General features: G+C 38.8%; 2 protein-coding genes, 1 non-coding gene and 1 pseudogene across 6 annotated transcripts; 1 reads left to right on the top strand and 3 right to left on the bottom strand.

Annotated features, from left to right (window-relative positions):
• Nucleotides 1–547: 547 nt before the first annotated feature.
• Nucleotides 548–5,713, bottom strand: LOC121799005 (ABC transporter G family member 29-like). The gene is made up of 19 exons (XM_042198308.1): nucleotides 5,601–5,713; nucleotides 5,432–5,516; nucleotides 5,205–5,364; nucleotides 5,061–5,131; nucleotides 4,882–4,972; nucleotides 4,496–4,797; nucleotides 3,818–4,413; nucleotides 3,586–3,746; nucleotides 3,402–3,517; nucleotides 3,185–3,338; nucleotides 2,933–3,108; nucleotides 2,526–2,858; nucleotides 2,149–2,439; nucleotides 1,977–2,060; nucleotides 1,779–1,912; nucleotides 1,471–1,698; nucleotides 1,235–1,406; nucleotides 896–1,150; nucleotides 548–823 (listed from the first exon to the last, which is right to left on the bottom strand). The coding sequence occupies exons 1-19, from the start codon at nucleotides 5,666–5,668 to the stop codon at nucleotides 548–550; spliced, it is 3,753 nt and encodes a 1,250-aa protein (XP_042054242.1). The 5' UTR covers nucleotides 5,669–5,713.
• A 1,628-nt stretch (nucleotides 5,714–7,341) lies between these two features.
• LOC121799928 lies at nucleotides 7,342–12,730 on the bottom strand (annotated as a pseudogene).
• Nucleotides 12,731–15,093: 2,363 nt separating this feature from the next.
• On the bottom strand, nucleotides 15,094–21,594 carry LOC121797811 (casein kinase 1-like protein HD16). 4 transcript variants are annotated; one of them, XR_006049966.1, is made up of 18 exons: nucleotides 21,362–21,594; nucleotides 20,836–21,208; nucleotides 19,340–19,471; nucleotides 19,174–19,247; nucleotides 19,024–19,093; nucleotides 18,885–18,943; nucleotides 18,727–18,804; nucleotides 17,739–17,833; nucleotides 17,591–17,657; nucleotides 17,372–17,501; nucleotides 17,046–17,264; nucleotides 16,820–16,962; nucleotides 16,513–16,687; nucleotides 16,313–16,403; nucleotides 16,072–16,229; nucleotides 15,806–15,994; nucleotides 15,593–15,733; nucleotides 15,094–15,363 (listed from the first exon to the last, which is right to left on the bottom strand). XR_006049966.1 is itself a non-coding variant. In XM_042196540.1 (17 exons), exons 2-17 carry the CDS (start codon nucleotides 21,175–21,177, stop codon nucleotides 15,674–15,676), a joined length of 2,055 nt encoding a protein of 684 aa, XP_042052474.1. In that variant the 5' UTR covers nucleotides 21,178–21,208; nucleotides 21,362–21,594; the 3' UTR covers nucleotides 15,395–15,673. The 4 variants fall into 4 exon arrangements, 3 of the variants coding, with proteins under 3 accessions (XP_042052474.1, XP_042052472.1, XP_042052473.1); XM_042196540.1 differs by lacking the exon at nucleotides 15,094–15,363 and having other exon boundaries at nucleotides 15,395–15,733; nucleotides 16,513–16,660; XM_042196538.1 differs by lacking the exon at nucleotides 15,094–15,363 and having other exon boundaries at nucleotides 15,395–15,733.
• Nucleotides 21,595–24,106: 2,512 nt separating this feature from the next.
• TRNAK-CUU lies at nucleotides 24,107–24,179 on the top strand. Its single transcript has one exon. It is a non-coding gene; the product is annotated as a tRNA-Lys (tRNA).
• Nucleotides 24,180–27,014: the final 2,835 nt, after the last annotated feature.

A 27,014-nucleotide genomic window follows, 5' to 3' on the forward strand; every position in this document is an offset into this window, starting at 1 on the left:
AAAATTAATGGTACAAGTTCAACTTCGATTTAATTTTCATTGATTACTTGTGGGGTCTCATCCATTTATCATGAGGACTTTAGATTATGTGACCACAAATATTACTATAAATTATATAAACAGATGCGATTTAAACTATGGTAAAGATAAAAGGTAGCCAAAATTACACTTTCACATTTTCATTTGAAAATACAAATTATTTCGAATATTATATCTATACTACATTGGCATACCCGCCTACCAACTTATGGTGCTCATTAATCACAATTATTTTTAAGTGTTTATTAAATAAAAATGGATATTTATGATTAGCTATGTCCACACAAGTAGTTTGATTTCAATCCCCATAATGATTTTCCACCAAAATATTGATAAATTATGAAGGTTTTGCATATGCATTAATGGCATAAAAAGAAACATATACTAGTTCTATTTTTTGCATCAAAACTATTACTAGTAAACACTATGTTCAAATACTAGTAAAATAAACCATTTCTTGGAAAACATTGCTACAAATGTTGAGTAATGAGATGGTTTTTTTCATTCATCATCTCTTTTGGAAATTGAGTGTTTTGAGACAATAAGCATACATGAAGGCAAAGAAGAGTGTGAAACCTACCAACACCACACCAACTTCTCCCATGAAGTCCAGCTTGTATCCAAAATGCTCTTCAACATAGCTCTTTACACTTGTTTTAAGGGCGGTCGCAGCCTCCACTCTCACCTCGTCCTGCACGTCCCCATACTGAGACACGATCAGCCCGTACACTGTCCACGCCATCGGACATATCCAGTAGTACCAAATCCACCATGTTGGAATGTTCTGCCATTTACCAAAAATTGTCAAGTAATGCTATTAGAGGATTAGTCTAGTTTTGAAGGACGTTGTACTTACTGGTCCGGGTATGAAGAAGCCGGAGAAGAGGTTGAAAACGTAGTAGAAGGCGTTGGAGAAGACTGCAGCCTGGTGAAGGTTTGGCGTGGCGGAGACAGTCATCATCCCGTAGTATGTGAAGTAGAGGAAGGAGAAGAAGTTGACGAAGAAGAACCAGAGGAACTTGGTAGGCTCCCACTCAAAGCTCACCATGGCGTATACTATCAATGTGTAGTATGTGGTTTGCACAAACACATAGGGTATCTCTGTGATCACCTGTGGTTTATGGATTAACGCGTGTTAGATTAGCATAAAGCGTCGTTTCAAGGCCTAAAATGATGTATGGTTGTTGAACTTGACCTGTGCCATTGCATAAGGCAAGACAGAGTACATCCCTGCAGCCCTCTCTCTGTAGAAAATTGTCCTCTCGATGGAGACTACTGGCTGAACCGTTGCACAGTTGTTTATCCCGAGAAACATCGCTGCTGCGTACATGGCTCCTATAACCGTTGTGAGATCATTGCTGTTTTCTCTGAAAAATTGAAACAGGTGTGTCATGCTTGATTATTGTCAAGTTGTTGGATTCGGAGACGAACCTCTTTGTTCCTACTCTCCAGAATATCGATCCGATTAGTAATGCAGCAGCGAGTGAGAAGAAAAATCTTGAAAGATTGTAGTCAGGATTTCTCCAGTAAGTCCATTTTAGCTTCCAGAGGATTAGTTTGAATTGGCTTAGTGTTGATTGTGAATATTGTGAAGGAAAGTGTAGATCTTTTGAATTCTGAGGTGGAGATTTTAAATCTTGAACTAAGGCCTTGTTTTGTCTGTGAAAAAACCAGATAATAGTAAGTATGTTTGTTACATTATGTGAAATAAATTGTGTCTAAATTGATAATAGACTTACTGATATAAATATGTTGATTTGTAGTGGTGTCCAAAATCAATACCAAGCCTCGTTTCTATTGCATCTGAGCTCACTTCATTCACCCACGCTGCTGGATTACGTTGCTCCTCGATTTTGGGAACTCCGGGCACTGCCTGCATTAGGTTGAGTTCTTGGTATAGTTATAGCAAGAAAAAGTGTTGTATCAGTTTGATGTACCTCAAAGTAATCTATGACGTTTCGTGATTGTTGGCCAAGGGGTCCTGCGTATATGACTCGGCCGCCTCGTTTCATGAGAAGCAACTAATGGATTTAGCATAGGTGTTAGGACAGATGAAATTTACTTTTTTTACATTTTGAAAGTTTGATTGTGTTTGTGTTTATTGTTTACCTCATCGAAGGCTTCGAATAGGTCGATCCCGGGCTGGTGTATCGTGCAGACAACAGTCCTGCCCGTGTCCACGGTGTTCCTCACAGTTCTCATGACAATGGCTGCTGCTCTTGCATCCAAACCAGAAGTTGGCTCATCCATGAATATGATGGAGGGATTGGCCACGAGCTCGACTGCTATGGTGAGTCTCTTTCTCTGCTCTGTCGAGAGTCCAGTTACACCGGGGATCCCTACTATCGCGTCCTTGAGATTATCCAGCTCGACTAGACGCATGACTTCGCTCACGAAAATCTGTCATTACAAGAGCAGATAGGATTAGCAAGATTTTTTTTCCTTCTCTTTCCGAAATGAAATGTGGAGGGAGACGTCGCTCTTGCCATTTTCTCGTTGTTGCTAACGTCTCGAGGGAGCCTAAGAAAAGCAGAATACATCAAGGACTCATGGACGGTTACTTGAGGCGAGTGGATGTCTTTCTGCTCGCAGTACCCTGAGATTCTTGCAAAAGTTTCTTGCTTCTTTGGGAATCCGGATATTCTGATGTCGCCTTCAATATAGCCGCGAGTCTTTCTCCCGGAAAGAACATCCATAAGCGTGGTTTTTCCTGCTCCGCTCACGCCCATCAACGCTGTCAAAACACCGGGCCTAAATGAGCCGGTTAGCTCATGGAGTAGTTGGAGTTTCCCCTCAGCTGCTCCTTTTTCTTGCATTACCTGTGGCCTATGTTAGTTTATGCCGTGATCAGCTATGAAAATCGAAGATGGAGGAGTCGGACGAGGCTTCTTACTGGGGGCATATCTACGTAGTAATTCACATCTTCAAACGACATGGCTAAAGGCGTGAAGGGCAGGACCATTCCCCTCTTATCTGCATCTGTTGTTACCTTTTTATCAGTTGTCTCTTGGTAAAATTCCTCTGTTGTTGCCTGCTCTTGAGATATTATACCTTGTTGCTTCTCGAAAGCTACCATAGTCGAGAAACGGAGAAGTGAGCTGCCGGAAAAGGGGGAGAAATCTTGAACAGAAGCAGTAGGACGTACAGTTTAGGTACATGAGAGCAATCACAAACAATATGTTGAAGATGGCTGTGAATCCCAAGAGAGCACCTATGCCTATCCAGTACCATTTCTCGTCTTGGAAAACATCGAACTGCTTCAAAACCGACACTCCCAATCGCGTGACATTATCTGAGGCCTGCCATAAAACCAAGATTTTGATGCGTTGGGTCATAACCACCATTCATACTTGTGTGGTAACACTCACCAGCTTGTTCATCCATCTTGAGGCGAACATCTCGTTCACTGCAACGGAGTTGTACCCGTAGCTCAGAGGCGAAATCCAGTAACCCCATCTCCACCAGATTGGAATTTGATCTGCATGAAGATCCAAGTTTTTTAGTATTGCTATGCTTTGCTTTAGTCCTTTAGACAGTTGGACTCACCGAGAGGGACGATGAAGCCTCCCAAGAGGAACACAAGCAGAAGAGTAAGCGAGCCACCGGTTTTGGAGATGACCATCGTCCTGCATATTGCCGCGATGAGCCTAAACATCCCGGCAGCCATTTGTTGGATACAAAACACCCACAACAGCTGCTTCAAGAATCTGAAAAACAACAATTTGCTTATCATAACTCTCTCTTCAACATTTTTTCCAAGAATTGTGTGTTTGTGTACCTGGATACTTGAGGGGCGAATCCGATTGTGTGATAAGTCGTGGCCGTCCACACGAAAGATTCAATCAAGGATATCGGTATCCTCAGCAGAAGATGTGGTATGGCAAAAACCCAAGTTGGATGAAACAGTAAATCCCTTTGCTTGTAAAAAACAGGAAGCCTCTGTATAGTGAGTGAGATCTCCACGTATCCGTTGAACGTGTTGATGATCATGCCAAACACGAGTGCTCCCATGTAGACGGCCCCATCCTCTTTGCTCCCAGCACGCATTCCAGTCCTCAAGAACACAGTTGAAGCAATCAATGCCACAACAACAATTTGGACAGTTTTGGAAACATATAAGAAAGAGTTCCTCTTTATCAGAAGCCACTCCTTGACAAAGTTCGCCTCGAGAAGCACTCTCCAAGGCACCAATCTCTTGTCATAAACTAGAGCTGATTTAGGACTCCGTCTCCTGTCAAAAGGGGTAGACAGCTCTCGTTGAAGCCGGATGCCTACACGGAATTTCTTGAATCTCTCTGCGAATTCACTAACTGACACGTATCTGTATAACGTTGTATCCACCCAATACTGCTTCTGATCCTTCTTTGATGTCACCTATCACAACAAATATACATATATAATGATTTATGACAAAAGAGGTTATACCTTCAGTCATTTGAGGGACTAATCATAATACCTCTTGGAGGAAATCAGCAACTCCCTTTCTTTGAGGACATTGGAAGCCATTCACTTCGAAGAACTCAAGAACGTGCTGTCTCGTGCCGTGGTAGACCGTGTGGCCCTCAGACAAGAGGATGATTTCATCAAATAAGTTGAATGTCTCGGGATCTGGCTGAAGGAGGGACATCAGTATGGTGGCCTCAGTGTGGTGTGCTATCTGCTGCATACACTTCACCACCTGAAACGTAGTCGAGCTGTCTAGGCCGGTCGATATTTCATCCATGAACATCACTTTGGATGGCCCAACAATCATCTCCCCTATTTAAAAAAAAAAACAAGGTGAGAACAGAAGTAATGTAGCTTAGTTTCCTCATTTCCTATGCTCATTCTTCGCCTGAATACCTATCGTGAGGCGCTTCTTCTGGCCGCCTGAGATCCCCCGGAGCATCTGATCCCCAACGATAGTGTCCCGACACTCCTCAAGTCCGAGTACCTTCCACCATAGGTGATGAAATGATAAACAAATGACAGCATGTTCTTGAAAATATTAGTGTTACAAAATCACCTTATTTCACCTTTACCTTGAGAACATAGTCTGTGATATCACTACTTCCATCTTCGTTTTCGCTTCTCGTGATCTCCTTCAAGAAATCTATTTACAAAACTCAAACTAATCAACTTTCCATAAAAGGAAAAAAAATTAGTTAAATTGTTTCAAGACATACCATATCTTGATCCACCCCCCTGGCATTTTGCTGAAAAGCCTAGTGTCTCTCCCACAGTCATCTCGGCCACATGAACGTCGTTCTGGCTGACGTACGCTGCTGTCTTCTGTGGGACGAATTCGCACAGCTTGTGCCCATTGTAGGTGATTTCACCACTTGCCTGTTCACAAGTTCAAGTAAGACTAGACTTCAAGTAAATGTGGATTTTTACATGGTTCGACACAGACCTTCAAGCCGGAGCTTAGCCTGCCTGCAAGAGCCAACAAAAGGGTTGTTTTTCCACACGAAGGCGGTCCTAATAGAAGAGTCATCCTACACAACACCAAATGAAAATCAGCACAGTTGAATTCAAACATGATAAGTATATGCAAATATAAATCACACACACACACACACCTTGAGGGCTTAATGATGCCAGAAGTGTGTTTAAGTATGTGAAGCTTTGCTCTATCAGCCAGCTTCATCCCTAAGCAACTCAGGGCTGCTTCTGTAATGTTACGAGCAGCGTTTGGCAATGTAGGGAGAGCTCTTTCGCCCACAAAGCAATCCGCCTCAACGGCTAAGTTCTCAAACCTCACTTCCACACCACCAAGTTCAGCCCCTTCTCTGCAAAACATACAACAAAAAAGTAAAAATTCATTCATTTAAAAAAAAAGATATGTCCTAACCACTAACTCACTCATCATTTCCACTTTTGATTTTCCTCAACATCTTCTCATTATATTCCTCAGCAGCTACAGCATTGTTACTCGCCTTGCCTTGATCAGTACTTGTGTGATTTTCCACCTCGTTCTTCATCTCCTTCTTCTTCGTTCGTCAAATCTTTTCAAGATGAAAATAAAGGAAAATTAACAAAAAAGTGTGCATGATTGAGATGAAGTTGCATGCTTCTGGTGGAATGTCACTTTCTGTTTAAGCATAGATTTTATTATAAAAAGAGAAGAGAATTCATCTTCATTCCATCCATGATTGAGCATTTGAGTTCTATATAGTTATAAGACACAAGACTTTTGTTTAAATTTTTTTTTTGTCATGATTTGTTTTGCTATAATTTTCTGAAATACTAACATGCATGCTTTTATTTTGGTTGTCGGAAATGAATATTTAGCTGTTATGTAAATAAAGGTATTTTAAATAAATTAAATTCATTGATTCTTTATAATACCCTTGTGCTATGCTAATACACATCCATAAAAACATAGAGTTGGACAAAATATCATCCTTATTATGTCAGAAACAAAGATGGCCTTACGAAAATGTCTCGTTTTTCATTCATCATCTTTTGATTTAAATAAAATATGATAATGATAATTTATTGAGGGTCCGCTATTTTGGTGTTCTCAGGGATTATTTAATAGGTAAATATTCTTTTGAGCAATTATTAATTAGTTTCATAGGATCTGTAATCTGTTATCTTGATTTGGAATAATTTGGTGTCTAGGAGCTTCAAGATTCAAAGGTGTAGAATGAGATTAAAAGTATCTTTTTATTTCTATTATCGTCTTTAGAATTAAATAAATGTAATCACCATTTTTTGTATAAAAATCATACTAGTACATATTTGGGCCCAATTGTTATACATAATTGGGCTATATAGTATCATGATCTTTCTTAGGCCCAGCCCAAGATCTTTTTTTCAGTTTTTTTTTTCGAGTTATTTTGAGCTAGAATTAACATAATACATTGTATTTTTTAATTGTTTATTGACAGATGATCATTTTGCCCATTTTCAAATTTATCTTGAAGCTCAGTAGGTAGGTCATAACTCATGAGTGTCCATGTTATATTAATTCAATTAAGTTGAATCTTAAGTAGTTACTATATAAATAAAAATGAGTTCTTGAAATGGAGTTGTGTGTGTGTGTGTTATGTAAATATGCATTGTAATCCATTGTTGTTTGAAACTCAAGATGGCATGTTTTAATAATTGTCATATTTAGCTTTTGTTTTTATTTATCAATACCTTTTATTTTCTGGTTCCCTAAAAATGAAGAAATTGACTTGTTAGAAATATTGAATATAATGTATGAACTGGTAAAAATTGAAAAGGTCATAAAATATGATTTCTTGAAACTTAAGTTGTCAATCTCTCCTCTTTGGAAGGAAAAAGAGGACAACAAACTTAGTTATTAATGCATCATCTCATTTGGAAATTGAGTGTTTTGAGACAATAAGAATACATGAAGGCAAAGAAGAGTGTGAAACCTACCAACACCACACCAACTTCTCCCATGAAGTCCAGCTTGTATCCAAAATGCTCTTCAACATAGCTCCTTACACTTGTTTTAAGGGCCGTCGCCTCCACTCTCACCTCGTCCTCCACGTCCCCATACTGAGACACGATCAATCCGTACACTGTCCACGCCATTGGACAAATCCAGTAGTACCAAATCCACCATGCTGGAATGTTCTGCCATTTCAATGAGGAAGCCAAAAAAAAGTTAAATCTTTTTAGTCCAGTAATGCTATTACTAGTTTTGAAAGACGTTATACTTACTGGTCCAGGTACGTAGAAGCCGGAGAAGAGGTTGAAAAAGGAGTAGAATGCATTGGAGAAGACTGCAGCAAGGTGAAGGTTGGGCGTGGCGGAGACATTCATCATCCCAAAGTATGTGAAGTAGAGAAAGGAGAAGAAGTTGACGAAGAAGAGCCAGAGGAACTTAACAGGCTCACACTCGAATCTCACCATGGCGTATACTATCAGTGTGTAGTATGTGGTTTGCACAAACACATAGGGTATCTCTGTGATCACCTGTGGTTTGTTGATCAACGCGTGTTAGATTAGCATAACACATTGTTATAAGGCCTAAAATGAAGTGTGGTTGTTAAACTTGACCTGTGCCATTGCATACTGTAGGACAGAGTACATCCCTGCAGCTCTCTCTCTGTAGAAAACTGTCCTCTCGATGGAGACTGCTGGCTGCACCGTTGCACAGTTGTTTATTCCGAGAAATATCGCTGCTGCATACATGGCTCCTATAACTGTTGTGAGATCATTGCTGTTTTCCCTGAAAGAAATGTGCCATGATTTAGTACCGTTTTGTTTAATGAATATTGTTGGAGTTTTTGGATTTGGATACGAACCTCTTTGTTCCTACTCTCCCGAATATCGATCTAATAAGTAACGCAGAAGCGAGTGTGATGAAAAATCTCGAAAGATTGTAGTCAGGATTTCTCCAGTAAGTCAATTTCAGCTTCCAGAGGATTAGTTTGAACTGGATTATGTTGCTCCTCGATTTTGGGAACTCCAGGCACTGCCTGCATCAGGTAGAGTTCTTGGTATAGTTATAGCAAGAAAAGGTGTTGTGTAAGTTTGTGTACCTCGAAGTAATCTACGACGTTTTGTGATTGTTGGCCGAGGGGTCCTGCGTAGATGACTCGTCCGCCTCTTTTCATGAGAAACAACTGATGGATTTAGCATAGGTGTCAGGACAGATGAAAATTTCTTTTTATTATGTGTAAATAAATCAAATTGAGTGAATATAACGTACAAGCAGTACTCGGGTATACCCGAGGGATACAGCCAACTAGCCTAAGCTAACCAGCCGGGGAAGGGGGAGTGAACCGAATACAAAAGAACTTGGGCATACCCAAGGGCTTATACCAAGCCAATATACAGCACCTCCATATATTGAAGGTTTGATTATGTTTGATGTTTATTGTTTACCTCATCGAAGGCTTCGAGCAGGTCGATACCGGGATGGTGTATCGTGCAGACAACGGTCCTTCCTGTGTCCACGGTGTTCCTCACAGTTCTCATGACAATGGCTGCTGCTCTTGCATCCAAACCTGAATTTGGCTCATCCATGAATATGATGGAGGGATTGGCCACGAGCTCGACTGCTATGGTGAGTCTCTTTCTCTGCTCTGTCGAGAGTCCAGTTACACCGGGGATCCCTACTATCGCGTCCTTGAGGTTATCCAGCTCGACTAGACACATGACTTCGCTCACGAAAATCTGTCATTACAAGAGCAGATAGGATCAGCAAGACTTTCCTTTTCTCTCTTTCCTAAATGAAATGTGGAGGGAGACGTCGCTCTTGCCATTTTCTTGTCGTCGCCAATGTCTTGAGAGAGCATAAGGAAAGCAGAATACACCAGGGACTCATGGACGGTTACTTGAGGTGAATGGATGTCATTCTGTTCACAGTATCCCGAAATTCTTGCAAAAGTTTCTTGCGTCTTTGGGAAACCAGATATTCTAATGTCGCCTTCTATATAGCCGCGGGTCTTTCTCCCAGAAAGAACATCCATAAGCGTAGTTTTTCCTGCTCCGCTCACGCCCATCAGCGCTGTCAAAACACCCGACCTGAAGGAGCCTGTTAGCTCATGAAGTAGTTGGAGTTTCCCCTCAGCTGCTCCTTTTTCTTGCATAACCTGTGGCCTATGTTAGTTTATGCCATGATCAGCTATGAAAATCGAAGATGGAGGAGTCGGACGAGGCTTCTTACTGTGGGCATATCTACGTAGTAGTTCACATCTTCAAACGACATGGCCAAAGGCGTGAAGGGCAGAACCATCCCCCTCTTATCTGCATCTGTTGTTGAACTTGATTGGAATAATGAGTCCATTGAATCACTTGGTGTATGCTTTGGTACCATTTTATCAGTTTTCTCTTGGTATAATTCCTCAGTTTTTGCCTGCTCTTGAGATATTATACCTTGTGGCTTCTCGAAAGCTACCATAGTTCGAAAAACGTATATGTGAGCTAGCATAAAAGGATAAGGATTCTTCAACAGAAGCAGTAGGACTTGCAGTTTAGGTACATGAGAGCAATCACAAAAAATAGGTTGAAGATGGATGTGAGTCCGAAAAGAGCACCTATGCCAATCCAGTACCACTTCTCGTCTTGGAAAACATCGAACTGCTTCAAAACCGACACTCCCAATCGCGTTACATTGTCTGAGGCCTGATATAAAACCAAGATTTTGATGCGTTGGGTCATAACCAACATTCATACTTGTGTAGGAACACTCACCAGCTTGTCCATCCATCTTGAGGCGAACATCTCGTTCACTGCAACGGAGTTGTATCCGTAGCTAAGAGGCGAAATCCAGTATCCCCATCTCCACCAGACTGGAATTTAATCTGCATGTAGATCCAAGTTTTCTCAATCTATGTTTTGCTTTAGTCCTTCAGATAGTATTTAAGCAGTTGAACTGACCGAGAGGCACGATGAAGCCTCCCAAGAGGAACACGAGCAGAAGAGTAAGCGAGCCACCGGTTTTGGAAATGACCATCGTCCTGCATATCCCAGCGATGAGCCTAAACATCCCGGCAGCCATTTGTTGGATACAAAACACCCACAACAGCTGCTTCAAGAATCTGAGAAACAACAATTTGCTTATCATAACTCTCTATTCAACATTTTTTTAAGAAGTGTGTGTTTTCATCTTAATTTCATGTATACCTGGATAATTGAGGGGCGAATCCGATCGTGTAGTAAGTCGTAGCCGTCCACACGAAAGATTCAAACAAGGATATCGGTGTCCTCAGCAGAAGATGTGGTATGGCAAAGGCCCAAGTTGGATGAAACAGAAGGTCCATTTGCTTGTAAAGGACAGGAAGTCTCTGTATAGTGAGTGAGAGTTCTACGTATCCGTTGAACGTGTTGATGATCATGCCAAACACAAGCGCTCCAATGTAGCCCGCTCCATCCTCTTCGTTCCCAGTGTGCATTCCAGTCCTCAAGAACACAGTTGATGCAATCAATGCCACAACAAAAATTTGGACAATCTTGGAAACATAGAAGAAAGAGTTCCTCTTTATCAGAAGCCACTCCTTGGCAAAGTTCGCCTCGAGAAGCACTCTCCGAGGCACCAATCTCTTGTCATAAACTAGAGCTGATTTAGGACTCCGGCTTCTGTCAAAAGGGACAGACAGCTCTCGTTGAAGCTGAACGCCAACGTGACAATGCTTGAATATCTCTGCGAATTCACTAACTGAGACGTATATGTATAACGTCGTTGTATCCACCCAATACTGCTTCTGATCCTTCTTTGATGTCACCTATCACAACAAATGCACATATATTAGTATGATTTATGACAAAAAAAGGTTACAGCTTTAGTCATTTGAGGGACAAAATATAGTACCTCTTGGAGGAAATCAGCAACTCCCTTTCTTTGGGGACATTGGAAGCCATTCACTTCGAAGAACTCAAGAACATGTTGTCTCAGGCCGTGGTAGGCCGTGTGGCCCTCGGACAAGAGGATGATGTCATCAAATAAGTTGAATGTCTCAGGATCTGGCTGAAGGAGGGACATCAGTATGGTGGCCTCAGTGTGGTGTGCTATCTGCTGCATACACTTCACCACCTGAAACGTAGTCGAGCTGTCTAGGCCGATCGATATTTCATCCATGAACATCACTTTGGATCGCCCAACAATCATCTCCCCTATTAAAAAACAAGTTAAAAACCGAATTAATGTAGCTTAGTATCCTCCTTTTCCTATGTTCATTCTTCGACTGAATACCTGTCGTTAGGCGCTGCTTCTGTCCGCCTGAGATCCCCCGTAGCATCTGATCCCCAACGATGGTGTCCCGACACTCATCAAGTCCGAGTACCTGACACCATAGGTAATAATTTAGTACTACTACAATATAATCTCCATTCTCAAAGCTGCGCGAATTCGTCCCACAGAAGACAGCAGCGTACGTCGGCCAGAACGACGTTCATGTAGCCGAGATGACTGTGGGAGAGACACTAGGCTTTTCATCAAAATGCCAGGGGGTGGATCAAGATACGGTATGTCTTGAAACAATTTAACTAATTTTTTGTTCCTTTTATGGAAAGTTGATTAGTTTGAGTTTTGTAAATAGACTTCTTGAAGGAGATCACAAGAAGCGAAAACGAAGATGGAAGTAGGTGATTTCACCACTTGCCTGTTCACAGGTATGAAGGGTGGACTCAGAGTAAGACTATAACAAGACTGTCGAATTTTTACATGATTGGACACGAACCTTCAGGGTGGAGCTTAGCCGGCCAGCAAGAGCCAACAAAAGGGTTGTTTTTCCACACGAAGGCGGTCCTAAAAGAAGGGTCATCCTACCACATCACCAAATGAAAATCAGCAAAAGTTGAATTTCAAACATGATAAGTATATAAAACACACACCTTGAGGGCTTAATGATGCCAGAAGTGTGTTTTAGTATGTGAAGCTTTGCTCTATCAGCCAGCTTCACCCCAAAGCAACTCAAGGCTGCTTCTGCAATGTTACGAGCAGCGTTTGGCAGCGTAGGGAGAGCCCTTTCGCCCACAAAGCAATCCGCCTCAACGGTTAAGTCCTCAAACCTCACTTCCACACCACCAAGTTCAGTCCCTTCTCTGCAAAACATACAAAAAAAAAGTAAAAATTCATTCATTTTTGAAAGAAAATAAGTTGTCACAACCATAAACTAACTAACTCATCAATCCCATTTGTGATTTTCCACAATATCTTCTCATTATCTTCCTCAACAGCCACAGCATTGTTACTCGCCTCGTCTTGAGCAGTCCTCGTGTGATTTTCCACCTCGTTCTTCATCTCCTTCGTCCCCGTCTCTTCAACTAAAATTAAGCAACAAATTAAATGAATGAGAATCAACCAAATTAAACGTGTGCATGCTTTTGGTGAAAGTCACGTACTTGGTTGAAGCATGATTTTATTACTTTAAAGGAGGAGAAAATGCATCATCATTCTATCCATGATTTAGACTAAGGGGTAGTATCACCTATTTATATTAGTAATATATATATAGTGATTAAACACAAGGTTTTTGTTTATTATTTCTGAAATAATAAAATACTATTATATGCTTGGATTTTACTTGTCGGAAATGGTATATAAATAATGTAATACGGAGTACTTTGTAATTTATACTATAACTGATAGGCCAAGAATCCTATGTGGAACAAGAAATCTTTATTCCAAGACGGCCTCTATCATAGTCTCGTTCATTATCTATCTTAATTTCTTTTTCTACTTTTGTAGTCTAAATAATTGTATTAATTAATTTATTCAAAAGTTGGGGGTTAGTTGGAATATATTATAAATTATTTTTTTCTATTATTTATATTTTTTTTTCCTCAGCCATTAATAAATTACTTAAATATATAAATTAAATATTTATATATCTTGTTTTCTTGTATCTATTACTAGTAGTAGTACATAGTGTCGTGCTGAATTCAATATTCATCTTACTAGTAGTATTTCGTAAAATTTGTTGTAAAAATAAAATTAATTACTACTATTATTTGAAAAAATATAATTAATGTTTATCACTTATTTGATAATCTAATAGATGTCTATCACTGAAAGTAAAAATTTTAAATGCACATATAGTACTTATGAAATAATTAATCTTAATATTAATTATTCGTATTAAACAGTTAGTACAAAATAAAATATAAATGTAACGGTCAAACTCCAACTAAATTGGTTAACTAGTACTACTCCAGTTCATAAATTAATTAATATTATTATATTTTTATTAAAAAGAATTAATATAAGTCTTTAGACTTTAAAAAGGGGAGAGGGAAAATAGGTGAGAAGATGGAGGAGAGAAGTTAAAAATAGCACCAAGTATTGTATGTGGGAAAAATATCGAAATATATGTTTTATCGTATTAGAAAATACAGAAAATTCGGTATTTTTAGTGTACCGTGATTTTTGTTCAATATGATATCTTACCGAAAGATTTCAGTAAGATAACAGTATGAATTTTCATATATCACGGCGTACTAAAGGTCGATATATATCATAAACTATAGTATATACCGTAAATTAAGGTATATGCCGTAATTATAGTATATACTGAAAAAATGATATATACCACAGACGCAGTATATACTGCGGTATATACCCATAAATATACATATAATTATATTTAATATATATAATGTATTTATAAATTATACTCTATCGATTTCCTAAAAGTAGAAACTCTTTTTATTTTGGTCTATTTCATAAAAAATAGAAATTTCTATTTTAGGAAACCTTTTTTTTTATGAGACGAGACTTATTTTCCACTAGCGCGTTTTGTCTATCTCTCTTAGTTTATCAATTTTATACTAAAACTTGTGTTATACTGTCAAAAGTTCATATTTTTAGGAAATGGATGGAGTAAAATTTATTGTCAAGCACTCCCTTAGGCAAAAGTAGTAAATATTGAAAAAATGGTATTTACCGATCAGTGTAATCATAATAAATGAAAACAATAGAATAAGTCTTATTCGTATAATTTAATTCTACTTTATCCTACAACCTAAAGACCAAAACAAACTAATAATGATGCTGATTGTGAAAATAAAGTAGGTATCATTAATTGTACATTAATAAAAAATATAAGTAAAATGAAAGATAACAAGCAACAAACAAAGATAATTGCACTATTATCATTGAAGAGAATCTCCCTTTCTCAAAATAATTGACGACGAAGTTTAACGCTGTTCAATACGTGTGTAAATTATCTATAAAACTAAAAAAAAAAAGTATTTTTTCACACATTATTAAATTCTAGAATCTGAGTGATTGAGCGACTGACTCAGTGAACACACACAGAGAGATGGCAGATGAAGATAATTCACCTGAATTCACATTAGATGAGGTGACTGCTTAATTCTGAAATGCCATTTTTTCATTTTTAATATTTGTAAAGATTATACCTTTGCTGTTAAGATGTCCTAAAACCATGATTGATTACCCAATCTCATTTTTCTGTTGTTTTCTCAACATTATAATCCTTTGCATGCTGGCTGAACTATCAACAACCAAGATCATTTTTCTCACTAATTTGGAGTTGCTTTTCGTTTTTCTGCATTTTATTTTTGTGGGGTTTGGGAAAAATGAGTTCTTGCAATGCTGAAAATATCAACAATCAAGATCATTATTTTCCAGACTGATTGTTTTTCTTTTATCTGCATTTTCTTTTTCTGGGGTTTGGGAAAAATGAGTTCTTGCAAGGCTGAAAATGGGCGGCTAAAGATGGCGAGGATCATAAGCTGGTGCCATTGCAGCTCGGCAGGGCTCGGAGCTTGCTGCAGCTGTTATGAGGGCGACGAATCGACCCGTGCATGCGATCGGGTTTTCGACAGCATATTTTGATGGAATGAGTGATTTTAGAATCCTTCAAATACGCAATCATGTAAATTATCAGCCACTCCAATCGGGTAAGGGTCCTGGTTAAAAATATAAAAAAGTGGATGTAAAAATGTGAATCTTATTTTTATAAATTAGTTTATAATGATAAATGAGCCCATAGTTAAGAACATGATGAAAAAACTAGAACACTTGTTAAAGGGCAAGGGGACTTTAGACACATTTGATTTGACAAAAGATTATTACAAAAACAAGACGTTAGTTAGTCTACATTTAGCAAATCAAACCTACAAAAGATCCTAAAACTACCTTCTGTACTGCCCCTAATCGCCGCAAAACTCCTTGTGTGGTTCCGATGTTCACGCCGTTCAACCTCATGCGTCGCGCCGTCTAAGAAACTGTACGCCCATAGCAAACTGACGAAATGAACAGATTTTTTGCCCATTTTTCCTGCAACGAACCAGATTCGGTTAACATGTTTGATGGATGTATGGGTGTTACTAGAAATGGCGGCAGACCAACCTTGATGTGTGTGGTCGGAAACGTGGTTGTACGCAGCGTCTCCTGTGATTCATCTACCGGCATTCTTCTCGGCACACTTAGGATAAAAGCTGTCTGGTCGGGAGTTGCTGCTGTTGCAGTTATACGGTATCCCTGACCCCAACGTTGGTGGATACCCTCGCTCGGGTAGTGAAAATCAAGCTCCACAACCTATATCGAATTCAGTGATGTAAATTAAGAAATGCCACAAGCTTAAAATACAATGCGAGATGACTAAAGTAGGAAACCTGTTTCGAAAATCCAGCACCACGGGTCATAACCACACCCCATTTAGTCTCTGACGTAGCCATGGAGGTCACGGAGAAACCTTCGCTCCACTTTTTGCTTATCCACTTGAACGGAAACGACTCACTGACTTTGTAGGATTGTTGCACATAACGAGTCCCTGAATTCGATCAATGACCTAAATGAACATATATACAAATACATCGCAAAAACTGAACATTTAGCCACAGGCTAAAACTTCACCTTTTGACATAACAACCAAGGAACTACCGTTGGTAGCTCCAGCGATTGCACTGATGTAGAACTTCTTTTCCCATTGTTTTATTATCCATTCCTGTAAGCAGATTAAAGTTAGTGTTCATGCACCAACATCTTCAAATAGAATCAAACAAAAATGAGAGCATATATTCATCATAAGTGCTTAAACTGCCACCAGAATGTACCTTGTCAAGAAAAAAAGGCGACAGTTGATATATTTGAGAGGTGAAGCCTGTACCGGCATCCATTACCAATGCCCACATATTTTGGCACGATGCTGTGCAACTGATGAATAAGCCATCTTCGTTCCCCTTAGCAACAAGCTGTGAAAACCTTGCATCCGTCACATTATAGTGATATCTTCAATATAAACCAAGAAACAAAAATTTTGTAACTGAGACAAGAGCAAGCAAAATACTAATAAACATGGAAACTAACTGGTGAATTACGTTCTAAAGAAAAATACAAGATGCATCAAGTGAGAACATATACCTTTGTTTCAAAGGTTTACGAGCATTATAAATGCTAACCCACTGTAATGCAGGCGACCCCAGTCGGACTTTCTTCTTAGGCTGTTTATCTTCCTCATCTTCAAAAGGCAGCCTACCTCGTTTTTGACCAACCTGATATATAAGCTTAATTTCCAACAAAGACAGAGAGGAATTAGACAAACGAAACTATGTAATTGAGATATAGCAGATTAAGTGACAATAGGCACCTTCTGTGCACCCTCAGTTTTGATAGGTCTGATATCTGGATTTGGTCCAACTAACCCATCAAAGAGAGAGATACATTTTGCATAATTAGGTTCCTCGTCAAACTTCAAATTTACCACATATTCCACGAACGATTTGAAAGGCTGTGGAAAGAAGCAGCAAAGCGCTTCTGGCGATGTCGCCATTTTCTTCTTGCAAACGAGAAATCCTTTGTTTTCACCCTATTGAAAAGAAGACCATATCAGGAGGAAAAAGAATGCTGACATAAGTAAATGTCTGGAACGTCCCAAATCAAAACTTTGAACACCATTGGTAGAAAAAAGAAGACCTGCAATCCTTGCCAAGGCAGACGTCCTTGCAAAAGAAAGACCAGTGTATAAACAAGAGATTCTAAATCATCTCTCCGACTCTCTGCTCTACCTAAATGAGCATGAACACTGGCATACCGAACAGTACCCCTGAAACCCATATTCAGACTCTAAAGATCAGTAAAACCTAAAGGGGAATTGCAAGCAGAGAAATAGAAAAATGTCAAGCATGTATGAACCTGAAAATATCCGGGCGTTGATCATATTCAACATGCAGGCCAGTATTACCATTTCTCCATCTAGTAGCTGATGAAGTCGCTATTAGAAACAAAATATGCCCAAAACAATAAAAGTAGATATTTCATTAAGGATGTGCAAGACATTTACCTAAACCAAGATCAACCAGGAATAACTTTTTTTCATCAGGACTTCCTACAGCACCAAGCAAGAAGTTCTCAGGCTTCACATCCCCATGAACATACCTGCCATTTTTGGCATATAAGCAAAGTAACAATTAGTAAGTCTGTCTTTGAAAGTTAAGTTATCTTTACATACAAGTACCTTGATATCTATTACTGCAGACATTGATGAGATTCACAGAGAAAACATCTACTGTAAAATGCTTACATACTTTGCTAGCAAAAGTAAGTACCCAGCCATTCCACCACTACTAGCTTCCTTCACCTAATAGAAAGTACCAAACTATGTATATATCCTATGATAGCTATGGATACTAAGCCATCATCGGAACAGCATATATTTGGTCATAAGAATCTCAAAACAAATATGAACAGTGAGCCCTATAGAAACAGTAAAATAATAATGTTACATACAATAAACTATCATTGGAATGATGCCTACAAATTATAATTATAATCATTATTCATACAACTACTTCAAACCGGGCGAAAAAGGAACTATTCTAACACTTACACTTACCATGAAATAAGATAATTGCGGTAACAAGTAATACAACTAACAAGATAGAAAATTATCTTATGAACTTTCCCAGATGAAACAAGCCACTGCTAATACACTTAAACCAGACATGCAAAACATGTAGTCCCTCTGTCCGCCATAAGCGAGCCACTTCTTTTGGGCATGGGATTTAAGGAATTGATATTTAAAGAGTTAAAGTGAAGAGATTAAAGTATGAGAGAGGGAAAAGTAGAGTGAAAAGAATAAAGTAGGTGGGAAAATAAAGTAAGAGATATGATTTTTTGCTTAAAAGGGAAATGACTCACTTATAATGGATCGTCCCAAAAAGGAAAGTGACTCGCTTATGGTGGGACGGAGCGAGTATTACGTTTATGCAGACAAAGAAAGTAAAGTAACAAAGGAGAAACCACACTTGCACATGGAGATGAAATCTCACCCTCTGGCGTGAATTTTCTCTAATATAGAAATTGATTCGATGGCAATGCAAGCCACCATTTCAACCGACATAGGCATACTGCAATTTGACAAGTTACAAGTTTGATAAGATTACAACATATAGGATAATCAAAAAAAAGAAAAAAACCAAGAATGTACTTATTCTGAGAATTATTATTGCAAATATCCCACAGGCTTGGTCCGAGAATGTCCATTACCTGTCCAACCCAAGTGCTACTTAAAAATTAGAACCGGTAAGAAAAAGTAAATGAAAAACGAGACCATGCAACATGCTTACCATGATATAATATTCACCCTGTCGGCCTTTGTAGTGGACTCTTGGAACACCGTGGCTTCCTCCTAAAGTACTGTGAGTGATGCAGTAGAAAAGATAAGATCAGAGATACATCCACCATCTAATTGACGCAGAAGAAATAGAAATCCTTACTTGTAAACTTGCCACTCATGAGGTGGACCATGGTTACATCCTTTACTGTTGCGATGTTCAAATTTTAAGGCCACCTATGGAGACCATTCAAAAAAATTTAGAATTTGGAGTAAGAAAATATTTGGTCAAGTATAAAATCACACAAATCAAATGCATGCATATGTACCTCTATAGCTCCAGGACCCGTCCTTACATTAACATTACCACCAGTGATGCGGCGACCAAGATACACTTGTCCAAACCCTCCCTTTCCCAGCTTTTTTTCAAGTCTGTATGTTGGTGAACCACCAACCTGAACCTACATAATTCAAACATGGAATCAAACTGATCACTACATGATGAGATAAGAAGATTGTCCCATTCGCATTAGGCCAGAAACATTGTACTTTGTATATATATTAATCAATAGGGGTGCGTTACCTTGCTATCTTTTTAAGTTGTTAACTCTGCTAACTCATCAACACAAACACAGTGTATTAAAAATGTCAACACGATGACATTAAAATGTCTACACATAATGTCAACATAGTATATTGAAATATCAACAAAATTATGTATTGACATTTTAATGTCATCGTGTCGACATTTTTAGTACAATGCGTTGATGAGTTAGCAGAGTTAGCAACTTAAGAAAGTTAGCAATTGATCACAATCCTTAATCAATAACTGTATGCATATTTTTATAACATGAGCACAGATTGTTAAAGTTTCACATTCGGAAGTCATAGATTCAAAAGATAGTACCCAGGCACCACTCTGCTAGCATCAACCAAAACTAAATGATGAAGTAACAAGTACAATGCAGAAACACATTCATACCGAAACACCATTTGTAACATTGTGAGCCTATAGGTCACTGCTTTAAAACCATTTCAAGAGGACAGACAATAGCCACATGAAAACGGCTGATGTATTAGCAAACTGTATACCAATGCTTTTTGAACCTTTCCAGTTAAAAATCATATCATTGTCCTCCAGGCACCAGTATTAAATAAAACTGGCCATAATTTGCCAACCTGCATAGACTGAAAGTAGTGAAAAATCATGCATTTTTTATAACATTGATAGCGCTAGATGGCTCTGCATCATCTGAATATTGTACTTAACTATCAATGCCTTTAATAAATATAGTACTTCAAGATTCAGTTTTCATCAATTAGATGGTGTTTCATCATCCTAATATTTTATTCATCCTAATCAATGCCTCTCAAGATTCCAATTTTTCCCACAATTTCACAAAAACTGAAATAACCAATTCCATCACCAGCATGTTTCACAAGAATCTAGAATCAGATAGAAGCTTGTGCTTTTCCGAGAAGGTGTGTGCGCAGTGTGAGGGCCCCACCCTGCATTTCTAAAGAGGGTGAATGTTTCCATGTGCCTCTTTCCAGATGTTATTCACATAAAAAAATGACATACATAAATGGCAACACACTGAAATCAACAAGTACCCGAAACGCATTAAACATTAACAGTTTCAAATACCAAATGCAATCTGACGTAAATATTAAATCTTCAATTTCCTCAGCCAATAAAAAGCTTGAAACTTTTAGTTAAATATAACAATCTATCATACCGAAAAACATGCATGCAGAAACCACCATTATCATCATCTGGAACAAGAAAGACACCATGAACTACAACGAGAATTCAAATTCTCACCTTCTCAGGAAGGGGCGTGGAGGGTAAATCATCATCAGCCACATTTTCCCTCTCTGGGCTTTTGCCGCCGCTATCCATTGATTTCACTCCGACCTCCTCCGGAACCAGCTTATCCTCTTCAACCACCTTCACTTCAAGCGCTGCTGCTGCTGCTGCTGCTGCTGCCGCCGCTTTCCTCCTCCTCGTACGCGTAGCTATCGCTGCGTTTTCCCCTTCCGGCTTCCCTCTTTTCTCACTATCCTGATTCTGATTATCGCCAACGTTCTTGTCGCCCTTATACGCCACTGGCTGGTCCTGCTGCTTCCGCTTACCTCTGCCCAATCCGCCACGCAGTGCCCGCATCGTTCATCCTCCAATTTTCAGCATACACTCCCTGAATTAAAAGAAATTGAACCTAAGAAAACAGCCACGTCTCAATTCCGGCGAGAAATCAATCTGTGTGACTACATGCTGACGTTGTTTCACTATCCATTCAACCGGAATAGGGCTTAATCAGATACTCACATTTCACAGAAGCAATACATACCAGAAATCGGAATTGAATTGCGAAACAAAGCGGCGATCGTCGAAATGTACTGAGAAAGGCGATATTTGAACAGCTAGGGTTTTGAAACGGAGCGCGAAAACTAAGTGATTGGATTTTTCAGAGAAACCAACAGTAGTCGATTTTGCTTTTTCTGGAGAGGGAATTGTGTGTACGAAATTTTTTGGAAACGTGTTTATACATTTAATAAAAATTAAAATACCATTAAATTAGCTCCCAACCGTCTGAACGATTCGCAGAATTGGCATATTAAGGAAGTTTAGAGCATCTCCAGTGGGCGGATGTCCCATTCGGACATCCACTAGGACATTTCAAAAACACCTCCTGCCACGTCACTAGGATTTCTCATCCCACTGCCATGTCACTAGGACATCCCCTGCACAATCCGCCCTTCCCATCGCCCTTCACACTAGGACTTCCCGTAATAAAAAAATTCACAATAATGTAATTACGTAAAAACGGAATTATAATTTTGACACGGAATACGGGAAAGTAAAATACGGGCAAAAATACATAGTCACAAAATACGGGCAAAAATACGTAGTTCAACGAGCCATATATATAGAGTTTTTTTTTAAAAAAAAATTAATTACCGGACATCTGACTCGGACGTCCGACCCACTCTACAATGGCGGACGTCCGCCCGCCCGTCGCCCGCACGTCCGAGGACACCCGACGTCCTCACGGGACGTCCGTATCCGACCTTCGACGCCACAATGGCGGACGTCCCAGTCGCCCGTCGCGGACGTCCGACCGGACGTCCGCCATTGGAGATGCTCTTAGGGAAGGAGAATAACGGTAAATGACGAAAAAACCCTTGTTGACACTATGTGTAAATCTAGAGCGAAGCCAGGAGCGAATATGAAAGACCAACGTATGTGGAATTAGCCAATCTGGGCCCTCCACGTGTCTTTTTTTGTTTTTTCCAATTTTAATTAGAATTTTTGTTTTCTAAATTTAGACAAATTTTGTTATTTTCCGCAAACATTAAAAATATTGGTGCTAATTTCATACGTGGGTCATTCTTCAAAATCCAATATATGAGACATATTTTATCGTATTAGACCCATGTTATACAAAATCGAATTTATGAGTTGGCGAATTTATGAATTGGGTTTCGAGACAATGTCAATTCAAACTAAGTCACATATTCATGGCTAGCCAATTAAGATCAAAATCAATCGAAAAAATTGCGTTTGGGTCGGATTGGGAAATTTACACATTTTCAAAAGTTTGTATTTTGAAAACTAATTTTAAAATTCTTGGAAAATATCAAAATTTTCCCAAAGTTCATGATTTAAAAAAAAACTTTTTAATTACAATAAGTATTCGATTTTTTAATCATAGATTTGATGTTTTACTATAAAATGTCTTATTCACAATAAAAATGCATTTAGTGAGTATAAAATTGAATACTACTTCCTTTGTATCCCAACGTATGACCTAGTTTTTCTATTTTAATTCATCGTTTATTCATTATCTCACTTTATTTTTACTACTTTTGATATAATATACCTCAAATTCCACTAACCCATTTTATTCACATTTTTTACAATACTAATATATAAAAAAATTACATTTGATTAACTTTTTTAATTTACTATCATTTACCATTCTTACAATCGTGTCAAGTTAAATAGAGACAAATATTGAAGGTTAGAGAAATACTAATGTATAATTTTATATGTTAGAGAAATACTAATGTATAATTTTTTTTCCATTTTATACTTGAATTTATATATTGGGTTTCAATGGAGATAATGAACCTGATCCGGCCCGAATAAAATGTGGGTTGCACTTGAATTTTTTAATGGCCGATACCGTGAAAAACGGGTGGGCTTGGGCCGATAATGGACGATTGTACTTTTCAAAAATAATACAAATTCAATTTAAAGAGAGGTTTAAATTATTGTAAGGAAAAGTTGGATAACAGCGATGGTATTTGTTCAGAAATAAACAAATGGATTTTATTATTGGATAAAAGTGCTGTTTGTTTAATTAAAATAAATAAATTTGTTACTCCCTCCGTCCCTGAAAATTTGTCACTTATTTCCATTTTCGTCTATCCCTAAAAATTTATCACCTTTCACTTTTATCATTTTTTGTAGTGGACATCAACTTCCACTAACTCATTCTCACTCACATTATATTATAAAACTAATACATAAAAGTATGACCTACATGCCACTAACTTTTTCAACTCACTTTCTATTACATTTCTTAAAACCCGTGCCGGATCAAATGATGACGAATTTTAAGGGACGGATGGAGTATAATTTTCCGATAGAAGCTAACAAAAGAACAATTATATATGGACAAAAAGCCGAGTTTAATCCAAATAACAGTAAGAATCATATTGGGCCGAAAATACATCTGCAAAAGCCCATAAACATTTGAATCCATTTTTCCTTTCAGACTTCACTCTCAATACATCTGCAAAAGCCCTATGATTTTAGCCAATAACTATATCTCACTTAGAGGATTTAGCGTTGTTAATAGAATAGATAATTCGATTACACTAATAAATACATTTAATCAATACTTTGAGCCATTAAAATGGACAACAAAGATTATCATTTCATTTCTTCTTCCGGAGTTAAATGTCTATATCTATTTTATCTCCTTAAACATATTAAAACTTTGAACCATTAGCTTATCAATTGGATAATATGTAATGATAATTTCATATTACGGATATATATTAATAAGTTCCGAACACCAACAAAAGCCCGTCTAGCTCAGTTGGTAGAGCGCAAGGCTCTTAACCTTGTGGTCGTGGGTTCGAGCCCCACGGTGGGCGCACTATATTTGTTATTTTTTTGTCATGGTCTTATTTGTGGGCTTCCTAAATGGGGCCATTTATGTACTCTAAATTAAAATAAATTTACTGTAGATTTTCATGATCTAAAGTTCTTAAAATAACCAATCATATACTCCATGGTTTATTAATAAAACTTAAAGCAAAACAAGAATACTTGATGAGATTATTGAAGTGGAAAATGTGAAGGGCAATCCTAAAAAATGTGTGTTGATTTTGTTTCCCGAATTTTTTGTATTGGTTGTTGACCTACTTTCTATTCTAAGAAAAAAAAACATTGTTTCTTTTGCTTTTGTTGGTTTGTGTTGTTAGTTGTATAGGCCTCATTGAATAAATTCCTAACAAATTCAAATACTACTAACGAATATATAAAACCCATTTCTAAAAAAAAAATTTAAATAAAGTCATAAGTGTAGTGGAGACATAAGTAGTTCACTTTAAGAACAACAATTTTAACATTAAAATTATAGTAGTAGATTTAGTGCAATGGGTGATAGATTGCAAAAGTGCACTAAAATCTGTCGTATCCAAATAAACATTACATATATACACTTCAATAAAAAAAAAAACATATACAACTTCGAAAATAAAAAATAAACTTCTCTTTAAATCAGTGTATTTCCTTTATGAAAAAAAACAAACAAATACACAAATTAGTGCAACACTAATGATTTCTGCCCATGAAACATAAATCCAAAAGGAAAGTGCCCCTATTTTAAGGTACAAGTGGAAGTGTGTGGGACTTAAGTCGAAACATTACTAGTAAAATAAAATAAAAAGCCCTTAATCACCTTTAGTAAAGCAAATAGAGCAATAAAAAAGCAAAACTAGCATATTAGCATTAAAATTTAGGTCTTGTAAGATTCCATTATTGAGTGTCACAATAAAATGGGTTGGGAGGTATTTTTAAGTGAATTTCAATTTGAGCAACCTTTAAACATAATTACAATTGATAATGTTGTTCATGTGATTCAAGTTTTAGGACGATTGAGATAAATCATGTGTTACAATGTCAATTTACATGACATATGCATAAATTAAAATTAACAATTCAATGTGCATCAATTATATCCTAAGTGGATATAAAGTATTGATATTTAAGTACTTTCCGTATGTTCAATTAAATAGGGTGATTGATTTTTGGATAAGAGGACCTGCAAAATGTGTGCACAACTTTTGAATTATTTGAATTTTGTTTGGTTGCTTTGCATAATGTACAATCATCCCATTTGTGAAGAATCAAAGTACAACCCACAAAAGTTTCTTTGCAATAAATCCAGCAAATGATAATCATAAATAGCAAAAAAAAACTGAAAATCCACAAAAAATTGAGTAATAATTAAATCAAAATTCTTAACTACGTCAATTGGTATTTTTCGATAATTTAAATGTACCATTCATCTACTAGAATGGTTTTATCAAGAGTAAAAAACGTTAGACTTATTACAAATGGAGTATTTAATATCATGAATATTCAGAAGTTAGAGCATCTCCAATAACCGGCGTCACCACCGCGACGCCGATTTTTCGCCCACGCCGGTTTGACGCCAAACCATTGGAACCGGCGTGGGCGAAATCGGCGTCAAAATCGGCGTCGCCATGCCGATTCCCGCGCTGACGCCGGTTCCGACGCCGATCCTCACGGGCGCCATTGTGCGTCCCGGATCGGCGCCAAACCGGCGTCGGATTAAATTTTTTTTTTTTTTTCGAAAACACTATATATACGCGCGTTGAACCTCATTTTCATTCGCACCACTTGTTTTAACGAGTACTCTCTCTCTACCTTACTTTCTGTACAAGATCAATAACGAGCAATGGAGAACAACTACGAAGGTACTCCAGTTAATCCCGGGGGATGGTCTCAGACTCCCCCGCCTCCCGGTGTAGGGTCTCAGACGCCCCCGACTCCCGGGGCAGGGTCCCATACTTCCCCGGCTCCTGGGGGAGGTGGTTGGCCTCCGATGAGCGGGTACTACAACATGTACCCGTGGCAGCATATGATTCCGGGGTGGGCACCCGGCATGCAGCCCCCTATGCAGATGATGCCGGGGTGGGCACCCGGCATGCAGCCACCGGCGCAACAGATGATTCCCCCGGCGCAGGGGACGCACGGGGGGACAACGCCTATCGGCCGACTTTTGATTTTTCCACCGGTTCTTCGCACACATCGACCCCAACGGATGCACAGTATACGGAGACCTTCTCCTTAGCGGACTTGGGTTTTGATATTAACGAGGTTTCGGAAACTCTCATTCAAAGCCAGGGAGTAGGGCGGGGTAAGAAGAAGGGCAAGGCGAAGAAGGTCGGCGAGTCGTCGCAGCCCCAAGCCGAAATCCGGGGCCGGAGAAAGTGGACAGACGCGGAGAACGTTGCGGTTGCCAAGGCGTGGGTGAGTGTCTGCGACGATCCTCTGGTTTCGAACAACCAGAGGATCGTCAACTTGTGGGCCAAGATAGCCGCAGCCTACAGGGCATTTTGCCCTGAAGGGAGACCGTGCACCGGGGAGGAGGTCCGGAAGTGCTGGGACCGAATCAGGGCTGGCGTCTCTCGATTTTCGGGTTTGTACGCCAACGCCCTCCGCATGCAGACCAGTGGCCAAACAGAGGAAGACTGCAGGAGGATTGCGGAGAGAGCCTACCCCGATCCGGATAAGAAGTACTATGAGTTCACCTACTGGAACTGCTACATTGTGCTCAACGAGTCGGAAAAATTCTGGGCAGGCGTCGACGCTGGCTGGGCGAAGAGGCAGAGACTGAACTATACCGGAGATTATAGCGGCAGCAACGGTGGTTCGTCAGACCTCCCTGAGACGGCCCA

This window comes from Salvia splendens, chromosome 4, assembly GCF_004379255.2.
Source record: "Salvia splendens isolate huo1 chromosome 4, SspV2, whole genome shotgun sequence".
NCBI classification, from domain to species: domain Eukaryota; kingdom Viridiplantae; phylum Streptophyta; class Magnoliopsida; order Lamiales; family Lamiaceae; genus Salvia; species Salvia splendens.